The following is an 18251-nucleotide window of genomic DNA, read 5'->3' on the forward strand; positions in this document are numbered from 1 at the left end:
TATGACAACCGAGGGCGTTTCGTGTATGTTTCAGTTTGGGAAACGCCAAGATATTGAACGTCTAATCGTGGCATGTAGCGTCGCAGGGGCTGGCGCTGATATGTGGTCACTGCGTTGAAGTGAGGTCAGCAAGATTGCGGTGCTCACGGACCACAGATGGTGCTAGTTGGCGTAGGGAACATGCAGTTTGACAGCGGCAACTAGACAGGATGTTATGCGGAATCATCAACACACCGGGGAAATGCGATGCTTAATTGTTGGAATGAATAGATGAACAACGTTGAAGTTTGATTGCCTGAAGGTTTATTTTGAGATTTTGTGCGTAGTTTCTTGCTGCTCTCTAGACCAAGTAGGCACTTGACTTGATCTGGTTGGATCCTTATGCACTCCCCCTTTCGGATATCCTTGAAGCACGAAGGTTGTGAATATATGATGACGTTTAAACCCAACCAGACGAGGATTTATGATGGCGAAGGCTTCAAGAGAAGAGCGGCATGTTTATGTTTCAAGAATGAAAAAGAGGACGAGGTATGGATGGTCGAGATGTTTAGTTTTCCGACCATAAACATTGTATAGATATTCACATGACTGACGCATCACAACATATTGGCCTATTTTACCACGTTTTTTATCTTTCAGATATCGAAAACCGTCAGTAAACTTTCCATACAAATAGATTTTGTCTACCTCTGACAAATTCGTACGTGGCATTAATCATGGGATGTCATGGGAGGGAGCTTTACAGGGTGGGTGGGTTAGGTCTGTTGATAAACAGTGTGTGTGTGCGCAAGAGAGAGAACGTAAGAAATACAGGGAGAAAGAAAGGCAGTTATTGTTTCATGGAAGTCCAGCTTAATGGGAATCAGCTATACATGCACAAACATCTGACCTATGAAAGGACATGCTTATGAGAGCTCATGTACATCCTGGCAGTCACTCTGACTCAGCCAGAAAGTGGCCATAACAACACTGGTCCGTATGTCATCGCAGTCATGTAATTACCAGTGATACAGAGAGAGGAATAATGCATGTTTTGATGCCGCTTACGCTTTTATAGTTTTTTTCAACATCAACGTTTCATTGACATGGATAAGACGCGTTTTCTCGGGCCATGGTTTTAATAAACAAATATACAAAAACAACTATCCCCAATTGGATGCAGAGTGAGAATTAGGCTACTGTATTTGGACATATAGTTTACCACCTTTTTGGACCTATAATCACGTTTCCATCCATTTCATACAGATGAATTACCTGGCTCGTGAAAAAACATCAGTAGATTTGAAAATACAATTGAAATCCATTTAACTTGTATTTTTTCATCGGTAATTGGAAATGTAACTGCAAAAGTAATTTTCATGTGCACTATGTCGTCATGCACAGCCTTTTATCAGCAAAAAGTCCGTTTGATGGAAACATCTCTGGTGGGAAAATGTGTATATTGCTTTATGCAGATTTTAGAATATTCGCATGAAAATCTGTCACAAATTGGATGGAAACCTAGCTATCAAAATCAAATAAAATGTTATTGGTCACATACACATATTTAGCAGATGTTATTGCATGTGTAGCGAAATTCTTGTGTTCCTAGCTCCAACAGTGCAGTAGTATTTACCTTCACAACAATACACACATCGAAAAGTTAAATAAAGGAATTAAGAAATATATAAATATTAGTACGAGCAATGTCGGAGTGGCATTGACTAAAAGACAGTAGAATACAGTATATATGAAATGAGTAAAACGTGTGTAAACATTATCAACGTGACTAGTGTTCCATGTCAATGTACATAGGGCAGCAGCCTCTAAGGGTTGAGTAACCAGGTGGTAGCTGGCTAGTGATGGCTATATAACAGTCTGATGGCCTTGAGATAGAAGCTGTTGTTCAGTCTCTCGGTCCCAGCTTTGATGCACCTGTACTGACTTCGCCTCCGCACTACCCTCTTTAAAGCCCTGCGGTTGCGGGCAATGGAGTTGCCGTACCAGGTGATGATACAGCCCGACAGATGCTCTCAATGGTGCATCTGTAAAAGTTTGAGGGTCTTCGAGGCCAAGACAAATTTCTTCAGCCTCCTGAGGTTGAAGAGGTGCTGTTGCGCTGCCTTCACCACACTGTCTGTGTGGGTGGACAATTTCAGATTGTCAGTGATGTGTACGCCGAGGAACTTGACGTTTTTCACCTTCTCTACTGTCCCATCGATGTGGATAGTGGCGAGATCCCTCTGCTGTCTGCTGAAATCCACAATCTGCTCCTTTGTTTTGTTGATGTTGAGGGAGAGTTTATTATCCTGGCACCACTCCGCCAGGGCCCTTACCTCCTTCCTGTAGGCTGTCTTGTCATTGTTGGTAATCAGGCCTACTACTGTTGTGTCGTCTGCAAACTTGATGATTGAGTTGGAGGCGTGCGTGGCCACACAGTTATGGGTGAACAGGGAGTACATGTGGGGGCTGAGCAGGCACCCTTGTGGGGCCCCTGTGTTGAGGATCAGCATAGTGGAGGTGTTGTTTCCTACCTTCACCACCTGGCTGCAGCCATTCAGGAAGTCCAGGACCCAGTTACACAGGGTGGGGTTCAGACCTAGGGCCCCGAGCTTAATGATGACCTTGGAGGGTACTATGGTGTTGAAGGCTGAGCTATAGTCAATGAACAGCATTCTTACATAGGTATTCCTCTTGTCCAGGAGGGATAGGGCAGTGTGCAGTGCGATGGCGATTGCATCATCTGTGGATCTATTGGGGCGGTATACAAATTGAATTGGGTCTAGGCTGTCATGTAAGTTGGAGGTGATATGATCCTTAACTAGCCTCTTAAAGCACTTCATGATGACAGAAGTGAGTGCTACGGGGTGATAGTCATTTAGGTCAGTTACCTTTGCTTTCTTGGGTACAGGAACAATGGTGAACATCTTGAAGCAAGTGGGGACAGCAGACTGGGCTGGAGTGTCTGTAAACACTCCAGCCAACTGGTCTGCGCACCTCTGAGGACGTGGCTAGGGCTGCTGTCTGGGCCGGCAGCCTTGCAAGGGTTAACACGCTTAAATGTCTATCTAACGTCGGCAACAGAGAACGAGAGACCACAGTACTTGAGAGGGGGCCGTTGTTATCCTCAAATTGGGCGAAGTAGGTGTTTAACTTGTCCGGGAGAAAGACATCGAGGTTCCCTTTGTAATCCTTGATTGTCTGTAGACCTTGCCACATACGTCTTGTGTGTGAGTTGTTGAATTGCGACTTCACTTTGTCTCTATACTGACGTTTTGCCTGTTTGATTGCATAACGGAGGGAATAACTACACTGTTTGTATTCAACCATATTCCCAGTTACCTTGCCATGGTGTTGCACGAATGCTGCCATCTATCCACGGTTTTTGGTCTGGATAGGTTTTAATAGTCACAGTGCGAACAACATCCCCCTATACACTTCCTGATGAACTGAGTCTCCGTCTATATGTCATTGTTATTATCCAAGGCAACCTGGAACATATCCCAGTCCGTGTGATAAAAATTATCTTGAAGCATGGATTCCGATTGGTCAGACCAGCATTGAATAGACCTTAGCATGGGTACTTCCTATTTGAGTTTCTGCCTATAGGAAGGGCAGAGCAGAATGGAGTCGTGTTCTGATTGGCCAAAGGGAGGGCAGGGGAGGGGCTTGTAGCCATCCCAGAGGGAGAGTAACAATGGTTGAGAGTTTTTGAAGTGCGAGTACAACAGGCAATGTGTTGATAGAACTTCGGTAGAGTTTTCCTCAAATTTGCTTTGTTAAAATTCCCAGCTACAAGAAATGCAACCTCAGGATATGTGGTTTCCAGTTTGCACAAAGTCCATTGTAGTTCATTGTGGGCTGTCGTGGTATTGGCTTGAGGGGGGATATACACAGCTGTGAGTGTAACCGAAGATAATTATCTTGGGAGGTAATAGGGTCGGCATTTGAGTGTGAGGTGTTCTAGGTCGGGTGAACAAAATGACTTGAGTTCCTGTAAGTTATCACAATCACACCATGAGTAGTTAATCATGAAACATACACCTCCGCCTTTCTTCTTCCTGGAGAGTTCTTTATTCCTGTATGCACAATGTACAGAGTACCCAGCTGGCTGTGTGGACGGGGACAGTATATCCGGAGAGAGCCATGATTGTGTGAAACATGGCGTTACAGTCCCTGATGTCTCTCTGGAAGGAGATCCTCGCCCTGAGCTACTTTATTGTCCAGGGACTGAACATTAGCAGGTAATATACTCGGAAGCAGTGGATGGGGTGCACGCCTCCTGAGTTGGATTAGAAGTCCACTCCGAATAGCACTTCTCCACCGGCGGCATCTTGGAGCAGCCTCTGGGATACTTTTTTAATTGCCCTGGGGGGTAGGAACAAAGGACCCAATTCCGGAAAGTTGTATTTCTGGTTGTAATGCTGGTGAGTTACCACTGCTCTGATATCTAAAAGTTATTTCCAGCTGTATGTAATAACACAAAAAACGTTCTGGGCTAATAATGTAAGAAATAGCACACAACAAAACTAAATACTGCAAAGGTGCTTAGAAGCTAGAAGCAGCTATATTCAGATTGACTTCCTTGTCTGTCACTCACCTCTGTGTTCTCTTGCTCAGCAGCGTTCAATGTGTCCGGGTGGCTGGTAGCTAGCACTCACTCGTGGCTGCTAGCACTGTCATGAAAAGAGGCATGAGGGAAGCCCTACAATATTATGTTTTCTTAAGTAGTGAGAACACTCGGAAGCAAACTATGTTAAAAAGTAATCTTTAGACATGTTGTACTTTGCTTCAATGTAGTTTTGCAGACAAGAATAAAACTGCATTTAAAAAAAGCCAAGTATTTACTGTGAGACGGTGGGGTAACCTACACTGTAGGTAACCACATGTTGTTTTCCCCACAGGTGGGTGGGGCCGCGACATTCTATCTAATACCGACTGGGTCTATGCAGTAAAGGAGTCAATGAAACGCAGACATTCCATTGTCTAGATTGGCGCACATTCAACAAATCTGGTCTAACAAAGGCGATATTTGTCAAATGAGTCATTTATGTATTGTAACAGGCCCACAATGTGCTTACTTAAGTCCGGTTTTGAAATAGTTGGCTGTTTTCGCTGCATAACATGTGGAAATTGTCCCTTTTCAAGTTTAGAAGAAGTGACTGCTAAATGCTAACTCAAGTTCGTATAAGCTGGTTAACATAGCGAGCATACAGAAGTCGTTGATGGTAGTCAGTCATTTTTAACTGTAGTGCAATTGATTGTTAACGATGACATGAACGTGTGTTGGGGTTGACATCTATACAATCGTTATACTCTGATTTTTACCTCAACATAGTATGAAATACACATACAAACAATAGCCTGAATGTAGACAAATCTTGCTGGGGGGCAATGAGGAGACCCGGGATCTTTCCCTCACGGCCCTTTCCAAGGCAATTCCATTGTTTTGGTCGAGTTCGAAGACCTCTTAACCACATTACTAGTTATACTTAGCTTACAGTTATACGCAGTGGCGTAGCACGCAACCCTGCAGCCCCAGCTGGGTATTGAAAATCATACCGTCAGTATTTTGAAATACCCCGTTATAAATGGTAAATCGCCCAAGCCTACTTTGGTCCATAACACCATTTTTTTTTAATCCTCATCAATGTAATTTGCAAGAACTAAATATTCAAACCATTCTGTATATGATCTCCACTGCTCAATACTTTCAACAAACTGTTTGTTTTTAACAATTTCAGACATTTTCTGTTTGTCAATAGAGTCCTGATTGTCACTCACTTCAATGTTGTCTTCAACCATGGCAATATTTTCCATAGCCACGTGATTCTCAAGTTGTTTTCCCGCTCCGATGTCCGTCTTGAATCCTTTTCTGCCATCCATTACGATGCTAACTCACGTTCTCTTAGCTAGCTTAACTATGCACACTTGCCTCTTTTAGCAATACATTGTGCTAACATTAGCCTACCCAGCAAACGGAACATCTTGAGGACATTCGGCAACGTTCCCATTTTCTCCCTTGAGGGTTTTGGTGTGACATTATCCCACTGACATTCTGAAAATGTTCTAAGAATATTGAATGATGGTCCCAAGGGAACATTCTCTGGGGTACCTTTGTTTAGGTCCCTTTACGTTCCCACTGAACGTTCTTGGGACGTTGTATCATAGTCACCTGGAGGTTTTGACTAGTTCCCTGTTTGTCCCGGGGACGTTCTTGAGATGTTGTTTATGGTCCCCTGAAGGTCCCCTGAATGTTCTTGGGACATTATGTCATGGTCTCCTGGAGGTTTCTGTGACGTGATGGTCCCAGGTGTCCCAAACCATTATAAGTAAAGTAATGAAATGGGGGTTGTAAGCGGTTTGCTGTTCAACTAAATTAGTGTAACAATCTTTCATCTGTGACAATATGATTACATTTGACATGATCACTTAGTACTGACATTTCAATATGTCCCCACCTGAGATTTGAACTCACAACCTCTGGACTTGGTATTCTAATCCTTCTGTAGAACTTCAGAAGTCACCGACACATTCATAACCTACAATGCACCTCTGCTCTTAGCAAAAGAGTGCCATCTGCACTGCTATTTTAGCGATCAGTTAACATGACTATTCTCTCACTGATTTCATTTACTTATTTCAGCAATTTGAGTTTGTTTTCAGTATAGTTGTCTAATGTTTTTGGGGTATTTTCTGAATCACTGATATAATTCATTTTTAACAGAGCTGAGATTTACTTTGAACTGTAAAGTGTAGGAATAGGTCATTGATACAGACATGGTGGCGTAGCAGACAGATCATAATGCCGTAAACCAAGAAGGGGAATGTTTCTTTGCGACCATCAGGGGACGTCCCAGTGACAAACCAGGAAATAGACAAAAACCTCCAGAGGTCAGAAACAACATCCCAAGAACGTTCAGGGGACCAAGAAAGTCCTAAAAACGTCCTCGGGGACATCCCCCGGACAAACCGGAAACTAGACAAAGCCTCAAGGGCACCATGACACAATGGCCCAAGAACATCCCAAAAACATCCTCGGGGATGTCCCAGGGACCAACAGGGAACTAGACAAAACCTCCAGGGAACCATGACACAACGCCCTGACGACTTTAGGGGACCATTTCGTAACGACGCATTATTAAAAACAAAATAGTCACTGTAGATTCAGACTTATTCGTCGCCCATCTTTTGTTAGGTCTCGTGGGCTTCATGACCACGTCTATATAACAATTCACTAATGATGATACATACGTCGGATGGGAATTAGTGCAACCGTTTATCTAGAACAGTAGTCACCCACTGGTCGTTTGCATTCCTTATCGATAGCCAAAATTTCTGTAAAAAAAACAACGATAAAGCCTTGCGCTCCTATTTTTATTTATTAGTCTCGCGCTGTTGGAGGTAGTTGCCCCTGATTTCAGCTGCCCTGCGTGCCAGGTAGGTGAAGTGTTCCCATTTTGAACCATTTCATGTGTCTGAAGGTACAAACTCTTCCTTTCCGGGGCCCAGAGAGCAAGTAAAGTCACTATAGTCCCAGCGCTGGCCAATCGGATGGCTCAGAATACCGTGTCCGCAGTAACGTAGCAGGATTGAAATAAAGGTAAAGCAAAGTTGAGATTTCAAAACTTTTAAAACCATAACTAGAGAGACTGTCAACAAATACAGCAAAGAGCTGCTGTTTTCATGAGTGAGTTCATGTTTTTACTCAGCACTGTCAATACTTTTATAAGCCATAAAATGCTCATTCTTCCTACCACTCCCACTCGCGCTACAACCAGCAATGCAGCAGAATAATAAAAAAAAATGCATTGGCAGGGCAATTCAAGCAAATCCAATATGCGGTATTAATGTATTGGGCCTATAGCCTACTGCACAAACCTCCATTGCTACAGTACTGTTTTTAATAAGTTAATGTTGAATAGGCTTATGTTTTTTAAGTCGTGTTCAAAGAAAAATCAGAGCAGTAGATCTCGTCTTGCATTTTGACTCAGAAAGTGATCTTGACTCAGAAAAGGTTGGTGACCACTGATCTAGAACGTGCTCGGTCTACAATATAGAACGCCTATGATGCTATACGGCACAACCCCAACACACAACAGTCACCGCCAGTGGCGTGTATTCATGGATGCCAAGGGACTCCAGGTTTCTCAAAATATTTCACCAATAAAACATTAAAAAAAAAACATTTCGCGGGCCTCCCGGTTGGCGCAGTGCACGGTGTTTCCTCCGACACATTGGTGCGTCTGGCTTCCGGGTTGGAGGCGCGCTGTGTTAAAGAAGCAGTGCGGCTTGGTTGGGTTGTGCTTCGGAGGACGCATGGCTTTCGACCTTCGTCTCTCCCGAGCCCGTACGGGAGTTGTAGCGATGAGACAAGATAGTAATTACTAGCGATTGGATACCACGAAAATTGGGGAGAAAAGGGGATAAAAAAAAATATAAAAAAAATTCGGTCAATTCGCAAGTGTCTGAATCTCACCGGATAAATCATCTAAGCGAGGGAAACGGCACCCCTCTGTCTCAGTATGTCTAGCCCATGTATCTGATGCCGTCTGGACCAATATAGTATAACATGTTGCCGCCGTAGCATTTGATTGATTGATGCCAGCAAGCATTAGGCCTCCCTTGATAAAACAATTATAAAATAATTAGCCAATCAGCGTTGAGCTGAGCTCAACTGTGGGATGTCCTGGTGCAGCAAAATGCCCCCCAAGGGAGGCCAGTTTGGATTTGGCTTCATACCAATCAAATCATTTCCTAAGCATAATGTAATTTTAGTTTCTGATCTGCTTGTGTTGATGTCCTGCAGTAGCTAGCTTGATAAATCGTCCCTTTCCTAAGCCATGGAGGGAGATGGGGATTTGGACTTAATTCTCAGGCCAATGATTATGACGACGATTCTGATCTAACTATAAATTAATATGTTCTGCCACTGGCCTGAAACGATTGAAGTTCAATATGTAGCTAACTTAGCTGGTTCATTTTTGTCCATGCGAGGAAGTTAGGCTAGCAAGCATTTTAGCTAGGTAGCCTATGACAACAAAAACTAAAAGTGTACTGCATGACAGAGCCATAGACCGTTTTGCCAACATGAATGACAGGAGGATGGCATTGGCATTCAACCAGTCTACAAGTAGGGTGCGTCAAAATGTTTGGTTTTACTTGCGCACACACAGAAATCAGTACCATGGACAGCCACATGGTATTTAGCAACATTGATTGGACTAAATAGTTTTTGGTATCTTTAAGTTGGTTTTCAGTATATTAAACTAAGAATTGATTTGACGATGTTTAAATGTTTAAGTTGATATGGTGCTGAAATAGCAGCGGCAGTGCTCCTGTTGTCTTTGTGCTGACTTGGTAATGCCTTTGTTCTAAATCAGTAGTTGTTTAGTAAACTGTCAAAACATGAACTTGCTTGACCATGCTGCAGGTGATATAACTGTAATCACATTAATACACTTCGCCGGACAGATGTTCCGACTTTGTGATGAAACGAACGAATGTGTAGTTGAATTTATTCAGCCACTGTGTGACTTTTTATTGTCACTGCCTTATTGTATATCACGGTGGTTTATGAACGAATGCGTTACAGCGCAAACGACGTAACAGGTTGTAATATGGCTATTTTACTGGCTTGGCTTAACTTCCTCAGTGATTTTGCCCATGTAACAGTTTAGCTTCCTCTCCTCTCCCCTACCTAGGCTTGAACCAGGGACCCTCTGCACACATCGACAACAGTCACCTTCAATGCATCATTACTCATCGCGCCACAAAAGCCACGGCCCTTGCAGAGCAAGGGGAACAACTACTTTGAGGTCTCAGAGCGAGTGACGTCACCGAATGAAACGCTATTAGCGCGCACCACCGCTAACTAGCTAGCCATTTCACATCGGTTACACTCACGCAATGCTACTGGTCACCACATGTATTCATGTGATTACTAACTCTATGCTGAGGCACCACAAAATCAAAGGTTTCCTGTATGCAGTACACACACACACACACTGTTTAGGACTCAACATGGGACTGAAGTGGTAAGAGAGGGGGCATCTTGGATAATAACTGCTCTGCTTGGTGACAAGACTCCATCTCTCAGGCCTGCATGTGATTGGGAGAGCCGGGGGGGGGGGGGGGGGGGGCGAGGGATGAGTGTTACACTATGTGCTAAACACCCTATCAAGTGCAATTTATAGAAACGCTGAGCAGAGGCAATAGCTGTCCCCTGGGTCATTCTATCTCAAAAAGCACAAGAATGAGGATTTGACACCCACCATCTCAGATTGTTCTGAAGTAGTTTCTGTTGTTAAAACATAAGATTAGCATTCCTGCAACATTTTGTTGAAATAGAATTTGATATCTGAGAAATTAAGCTAATTGATCATCCAAATTGCCAGTTTTCTATTTAGAGGATTCATATAATATTTAATAAATATTGTACTTAACAGCCGATTTGGACCCAACCTTTGCCTAACAATGTTGTACATGAAGAATCCAAAAACTGGTCAAACACGGACCCCCCCCCCCCCCCACACACACACAAACACACCACACCCCCATCAACAAGTGCATTCAGAAAGAAAGTATTCAGACCGCTTGACCTTTTTAATATTTTGTTACGTTATAGCCTTCTAAAATTGATTAAATTGTTTTTTCCCCCCGTCATCAATCTTCACACAATACCCCATAATGACAAAGCAGAAACAGGTTGTAATTTTTTGCTAATTTATAAAAAAAATAAAAAAGCACAAAAATCACATTTACATATTGATTCATACCCTTTACTCAGTACTTTGTTGAAGCACCTTTGGCAGCGATTACAGCCTCGATTCTTCTTGGGTATGATGCTACAAGCTTGGCACACCTGTATTTGGGGAGTGTCTCCCATTCTTCTCTGCAGATCCTCTCAAGCTCTGTCAGGTTGGATGAGGAGCGATGCTGCACAGCTATTTTCAGGTCTCTCCAGAGCTGTTCGATCGGGTTCAAGTCCGGGCTCTGGCTGGGCTACTCAAGGACACTCAGAGACTTGTCCCGAAGCCACTCCTGCCATATCTTGGCTGTGTGCTTAGGGTCGTTGTCCTTTTGGAAGGTTGAACCTTCGCCCCAGTCGGAGGTCCTGAGTGCTCTGGAGCAGGTTTTCATCAAGGATCTCTGTACTTTGCTACGTTCATCTTTCCCTCTATCCTGACTAGTCTCCCAGTCCCTGCCGCTGAAAAACATCCCGGCAGCATGATGCTGCCACCACCATGCTTCACTGTAGGAATGGTGCCAGGTTTCCTCCAGACGTGACACTTGGCATTCAGGCCAAAGAGTTCAATGTTGGTTTTATCAGACCAAAGAATCTTGTTGTTCATGGTCAGAGTTCTTTAGGTGCCTTTTGGCAATCTACAAGCTTTTACTGAGGAGTGACTTCCATATGGCCACTCTACCATAAAGGCATGATTGGTAGAGTGCTGCAGAGATGGTTGTCCATCTGGAAGGTTCTCCTATCTCCACAGAGGAACTCTAGAGCTCTGTCAGAGTGACCATTGGGTTCTTGGTTACCTCCCTGACCAAGGCCCATCTCCTCCGATTGCTCCGTCTGGCCGGGCGGCCAGCTCTAGGAAGAGTCTTGGTGGTTCCAAACTCTTCCATTTAAGAATGATGGAGGCCATTGTGTTCTTGGGGACCTTCAATCCTGTAGAATTTTTTGGTACCCTTCCCCAGATCTGTGCCTCGACACAATCCTGTCTCAGAGCTCTACGGACAATTCCTTCGACCTCATGGCTTGGTTTTTGCTCTGACATGTACTGTGTACTGTGGGACCTTGATATAGACAGGTGTGTGTCTTTCCAAATCATGTCCAATCAAGTTGAAGAAACATCTCAAGGATGATCAATGGAAACAGGATGCACCTGAGTTAAATTTTGAGTCTCATAGCAAAGGGTCCGAATACTTATGTAAATAGGTATTTCTGTTTTAGTTTTTTATATACATTTGCAAAAATTTCTAAATCTGTTTTCGCTTTGTCATTATGGGTTATTATGTGTAGATTGCTGAGGATTTTTTTTATTTCAGCAACTTTAAAATAAGTCTGTAACGTAACAAAATGTGCAAAAAGTCAAGGGGTCTGAATACTTTCCGAAGGCACAGTAGTATCAGTTCTGTATGTTTGACAAGTAGTATGGCGCTGCGGCTCGGAGTATTGCTTCTTCATCCTGTTTAATGTAGGGTTGTCATGAGTATCGCAACACTCTGAAGTATCGTGGCAAGGAAGCCAATTTGAATTTCTTGAGGAAAACAGTCCTAATGTTATAAACAAAAAGCATTATGTTTTCACCTAGAGTCACAATTGTTTAGTTTGCAAGCTGTAGCACCTACAATTTTGCATAAAGTTTAGTCGTGTTTTCTTTTTTTGAAAATCTGGTATCGTAGTATTGCGATACTAATGTGGAAAATGTCAAGGGTTGTAAATACTTTCTGAAGGCCCTGTATATCAAGAACCCTTTATTTAAATAAATAGGCGGTGTGTGTAAACCGTGTAACTAAAATAGAATGTACAGTAATAGAAATATTAGAATGAGCTATGTCGGGAATACGGTATTTAAATGCACAGTGTGAAACGGGCAGTGTCCAGTGGTTCAATGTCTCTATAACGTGTGTGTGTGTGTGTGTGTTTGTGATTATAGGGATGTGTGTGTATTGTGTGAATAAGTGTGTGTAACAGTATAACTTTAAACCGTCCCCTCGCCCCGACCCGGGCGCGAACCAGGGACCCTCTGCACACATCGACAACAGTCACCCACGAAGCAGCGTTACCCATCGCTCCACAAAAGCCACGGCCCTTGCAAAGCAAGTGGCAACACTACTTAAGTCTCAGAGCAAGTGACGTAACTGATTGAAATGCTACTAGCGCGTTCCCGCTAACTAGCTAGCCATTTCACATCCGTTACACTCACCCCCCTTTCAACCTCCTCCTTTTCCGCAGCAACCAGTGATCCGGGTCAACAGCATCAATGTAACAGTATAACTTTAAACCGTCCCCTCGCCCCGACCCGGGCGCGAACCAGGGACCCTCTGCACACATCGACAACAGTCACCCACGAAGCAGCATTACCCATCGCTCCACAAAAGCCACGGCCCTTGCAAAGCAAGGGGCAACACTACTTAAGTCTCAGAGCAAGTGACGTAACTGATTGAAATGCTACTAGCGCGTACCCGCTAACTAGCTAGCCATTTCACATCCGTTACATGTGCATCAAATCAAACTTTATTTGTCACATGCGCCAAATACAACAAATGTAGACCTTACCGTGAAATACTTACTTACAAGCCCTTAACCAACAGTGCAGTTCAAGAAAGAGTTAAGAAAATACGGTGAGATGCCGATCAGTTTCCATACCAGGCAGTGATGCAACCGGTCAGGATGCTCTCGATGGCGCAGCTGTAGAACCTTTTGAGGATCTGAGGACCCATGCCAAATCTTTTCAGTCTCCTGAGGGGGAAAAGGTGTTGTTGTGCCCTCTTAACGACGGTCTTCACCTGCAAATTAAAGCATGGATTGCTGTCATGATTCTTCAAAAACAATCACCTAATAGCAAGAACAGCACCATCTATTGTTCCGAACCTGGTAATACCAGGATGAAGGATGGACATGAATGGACAAGATGTCAGTAAACTCTCCAGAGATGAGGCCAGAGGTCATATTCATTAGTTACCAAATGTAAGAAAACTGACTGAAACGGGGAGGAACTAAAGTTGTCGAATGAGAAATGCTCATTTTTGGTCTTCGCTACAAAAGGTTTTGCTACGTTGTGGCCTCATGAATACGGCCCAGCAGACCAGGTGGACAGGAACAGTTCTGGGAACAGGCTCTAGACAAGAGGAGGAAGTTAGTGTTGTTGTTGGATCCAGACAACAGGATCCTCAGATTCCTTCCCCGAGCTTCACTGAACTTAACCTTAGCTGAGATGTGTTTGTAAGTTGGCAGGGTGACAGAGTGCGTATATTACTCACAGTAATACAATGAGGAGGTGTGAACACAGGAAATCCCCCCTCAGTGGCATAGATCTCCATTCTGTAAGAAATATCTGTCATACATGCATCTGAGGAGCCATTTTCATTCAGAGATGGGTACATTAGATTTGTAACTTCCCCCATAGAATGGATGTTTAACTTCTTTAAAAGAGACACAGAGACAGTTTGGTGTTAGTCAAATGCTATGCATCGTTATTTATCAGGAGGAAAAACAGTCACAGCCACAATGTTTTGCATTAACGAAGGCTATGATGAAAATCTATGCAATGAATTCAATTGAATCATTCTGCCAAGTTGAGCTGGTCTACCATTAGTAGGTAGCCTGGTTAAGCCAGACTGAATGCTGCACTCAACATTGTTTCAGTTCAAGTGGAACAGCATGAAACATAGCGAAATCAGTGGATGCCAGCGTCATAAGTAGATGCAGTAACGTGAGCTTGTTTATGGTTTTCTCACCACTGAAACTTCTTGACAAGGCCCTCACACTGGTATGTTGGATCAGGACTGGTCACTGGTCAGAGTTATTCAGCTGCTCTGCTAAACTGTTGTGGTTTTCATGTAGAAAGGCAACTGCTGATCCAGTGCTTGTGCAGAACCTGTTTGGTTGTGAGTGTGCACCAGAGAGAGAGAGAGAGTGTGTGTGTTTGTGTGTTCTGCCTTGCGTTCATGTGAATTCTTGACAGAGTGTATGCTTTGGAGTTGGGTGTAGGAGTGCTGCTGCCAATGTTTCTCCAAACATCTTGGGCTGTGTATTTAAACATAGTTACTGTGGGTGAGACTCCTCTTTCTGTGCCAATTCTCAAAGGTAGTGTTACACACCCTGTTGCATGATAAGTATTTACTTCAATAATCCCAGCCTATAAACAGTCACTCCTTGTGATCCTTTGGGTTGTAATCTTAAAGTTTGCCAATTCACAGTTTAATCTTTCCAATGTTTACTGGGTCTATTTTGGTCGCCCGATAACACCTAGATTGCGGGTTATTCTATATAAGGGCAATTCTACAGTAACGGAATTGCGCTGAGACAAAACCCATTGATTTTAAAGTTTAACAAATCATCCAACTATGTACAAGGGCTACTTTTAACAATTTAACAAAAACACTTTTATTGGAAGAACTGTGCAGATGCTAAGTTTGGTAACAGAATTTTGTTAAAATCTTTTTTTGTGTCCACGTTTTCCAAAAACGAGATCTACAGGAAGAATGGGGTGTGAGCTATGACATTTTACATTTACATTTAAGTCATTTAGCAGACGCTCTTATCCAGAGCGACTTACAAATTGGTGCATTCACCTAATGACATCCAGTGGAACAGCCACTTTACAATAGTGCATCTAAATCTTTTAAGGGGGGGGGGGGCAGAAGGATTGCTTTATCCTATCCTAGGTATTCCTTGAAGAGGTGGGGTTTCAGGTGTCTCCGGAAGGTGGTGATTGACTCCGCTGTCCTGGCGTCGTGAGGGAGTTTGTTCCACCATTGGGGTGCCAGAGCAGCGAACAGTTTTGACTGGGCTGAGCGGGAACTGTACTTCCTCAGTGGTAGGGAGGCGAGCAGGCCAGAGGTGGATGAACGCAGTGCCCTTGTTTGGGTGTAGGGCCTGATCAGAGCCTGAAGGTACTGAGGTGCCGTTCCCCTCACAGCTCCGTAGGCAAGCACCATGGTCTTGTAGCGGATGCGAGCTTCAACTGGAAGCCAGTGGAGAGAGCGGAGGAGCGGGGTGACGTGAGAGAACTTGGGAAGGTTGAACACCAGACGGGCTGCGGCGTTCTGGATGAGTTGTAGGGGTTTGATGGCACAGGCAGGGAGCCCAGCCAACAGCGAGTTGCAGTAATCCAGACGGGAGATGACAAGTGCCTGGATTAGGACCTGCGCCGCTTCCTGTGTGAGGCAGGGTCGTACTCTGCGGATGTTGTAGAGCATGAACCTACAGGAACGGGCCACCGCCTTGATGTTAGTTGAGAACGACAGGGTGTTGTCCAGGATCACGCCAAGGTTCTTAGCGCTCTGGGAGGAGGACACAATGGAGTTGTCAACCGTGATGGCGAGATCATGGAACGGGCAGTCCTTCCCCGGGAGGAAGAGCAGCTCCGTCTTGCCGAGGTTCAGCTTGAGGTGGTGATCCGTCATCCACACTGATATGTCTGCCAGACATGCAGAGATGCGATTCGCCACCTGGTCATCAGAAGGGGGAAAGGAGAAGATTAGTTGTGTGTCGTCTGCATAGCAATGATAGGAGAGACCATGTGAGGTTATGACAGAGCCAAGTGACTTGGTGTATAGCGAGAATAGGAGAGGGCCTAGAACAGAGCCCTGGGGGACACCAGTGGTGAGAGCGCGTGGTGAGGAGACAGATTCTCGCCACGCCACCTGGTAGGAGCGACCTGTCAGGTAGGACGCAATCCAAGCGTGGGCCGCGCCGGAGATGCCCAACTCGGAGAGGGTGGAGAGGAGGATCTGATGGTTCACAGTATCGAAGGCAGCCGATAGGTCTAGAAGGATGAGAGCAGAGGAAAGAGAGTTAGCTTTAGCAGTGCGGAGCGCCTCCGTGATACAGAGAAGAGCAGTCTCAGTTGAGTGACTAGTCTTGAAACCTGACTGATTTGGATCAAGAAGGTCATTCTGAGAGAGATAGCAGGAGAGCTGGCCAAGGACGGCACGTTCAAGAGTTTTGGAGAGAAAAGAAAGAAGGGATACTGGTCTGTAGTTGTTGACATCGGAGGGATCGAGTGTAGGTTTTTTCAGAAGGGGTGCAACTCTCGCTCTCTTGAAGACGGAAGGGACGTAGCCAGCGGTCAGGGATGAGTTGATGAGCGAGGTGAGGTAAGGGAGAAGGTCTCCGGAAATGGTCTGGAGAAGAGAGGAGGGGATAGGGTCAAGCGGGCAGGTTGTTGGGCGGCCGGCCGTCACAAGACGCGAGATTTCATCTGGAGAGAGAGGAGAGAAAGAGGTCAAAGCACAGGGTAGGGCAGTGTGAGCAGAACCAGCGGTGTCGTTTGACTTAGCAAACGAGGATCGGATGTCGTCGACCTTCTTTTCAAAATGGTTGACGAAGTCGTCTGCAGAGAGGGAGGAGGGGGGGGGGGAGGGGGAGGAGGATTCAGGAGGGAGGAGAAGGTGGCAAAGAGCTTCCTAGGGTTAGAGGCAGATGCTTGGAATTTAGAGTGGTAGAAAGTGGCTTTAGCAGCAGAGACAGAAGAGGAAAATGTAGAGAGGAGGGAGTGAAAGGATGCCAGGTCCGCAGGGAGGCGAGTTTTCCTCCATTTCCGCTCGGCTGCCCGGAGCCCTGTTCTGTGAGCTCGCAATGAGTCGTCGAGCCACGGAGCGGGAGGGGAGGACCGAGCCGGCCTGGAGGATAGGGGACATAGAGAGTCAAAGGATGCAGAAAGGGAGGAGAGGAGGGTTGAGGAGGCAGAATCAGGAGATAGGTTGGAGAAGGTTTGGGCAGAGGGAAGAGATGATAGGATGGAAGAGGAGAGAGTAGCGGGGGAGAGAGAGCGAAGGTTGGGACGGCGCGATACCATCCGAGTAGGGGCAGTGTGGGAAGTGTTGGATGAGAGCGAGAGGGAAAAGGATACAAGGTAGTGGTCGGAGACTTGGAGGGGAGTTGCAATGAGGTTAGTGGAAGAACAGCATCTAGTAAAGATGAGGTCAAGCGTATTGCCTGCCTTGTGAGTAGGGGGGGAAGGTGAGAGGGTGAGGTCAAAAGAGGAGAGGAGTGGAAAGAAGGAGGCGGAGAGGAATGAGTCAAAGGTAGACATGGGGAGGTTAAAGTCACCCAGAACTGTGAGAGGTGAGCCGTCCTCAGGAAAGGAGCTTATCAAGGCATCAAGCTCATTGATGAACTCTCCAAGGGAACCTGGAGGGCGATAAATGATAAGGATGTTAAGCTTGAAAGGGCTGGTAACTGTGACAGCATGGAATTCAAAGGAGGCGATAGACAGATGGGTAAGGGGAGAAAGAGAGAATGACCACTTGGGAGAGATGAGGATCCCGGTGCCACCACCCCGCTGACCAGAAGCTCTCGGGGTGTGCGAGAACACGTGGGCAGACGAAGAGAGAGCAGTAGGAGTAGCAGTGTTATCTGTGGTGAGCCATGTTTCCGTCAGTGCCAAGAAGTCGAGGGACTGGAGGGACGCATAGGCTGAGATGAGCTCTGCCTTGTTGGCCGCGGATCGGCAGTTCCAGAGGCTACCGGAGACCTGGAACTCCACGTGGGTCGTGCGGGCTGGGACCACCAGGTTAGGGTGGGCGCGGCC

At 45.3% G+C, this 18251-nt stretch overlaps 1 protein-coding gene across 3 annotated transcripts in view; it reads left to right on the forward strand.

Moving 5' to 3' along the window:
• Positions 1–33: 33 nt before the first annotated feature.
• Positions 34–18251, forward strand: part of LOC129866868 (diphosphoinositol polyphosphate phosphohydrolase 3-beta-like) — a 37237-nt gene continuing 19019 nt past the window's right edge. Inside the window, exon 1 of one of the 3 annotated variants that reach the window (XM_055939873.1) lies at positions 34–528. In XM_055939873.1, coding sequence (XP_055795848.1) covers positions 382–528 — 147 coding nt within the window. In that variant the 5' untranslated portion in view covers positions 34–381. The remainder of the gene's footprint in view (positions 529–18251) is intronic. The other 2 variants (XM_055939872.1, XM_055939874.1) reach the window with 2 other exon arrangements.

Source organism: Salvelinus fontinalis, chromosome 12 (genome assembly GCF_029448725.1).
Source record: "Salvelinus fontinalis isolate EN_2023a chromosome 12, ASM2944872v1, whole genome shotgun sequence".
Lineage (NCBI taxonomy): Eukaryota > Metazoa > Chordata > Actinopteri > Salmoniformes > Salmonidae > Salvelinus > Salvelinus fontinalis.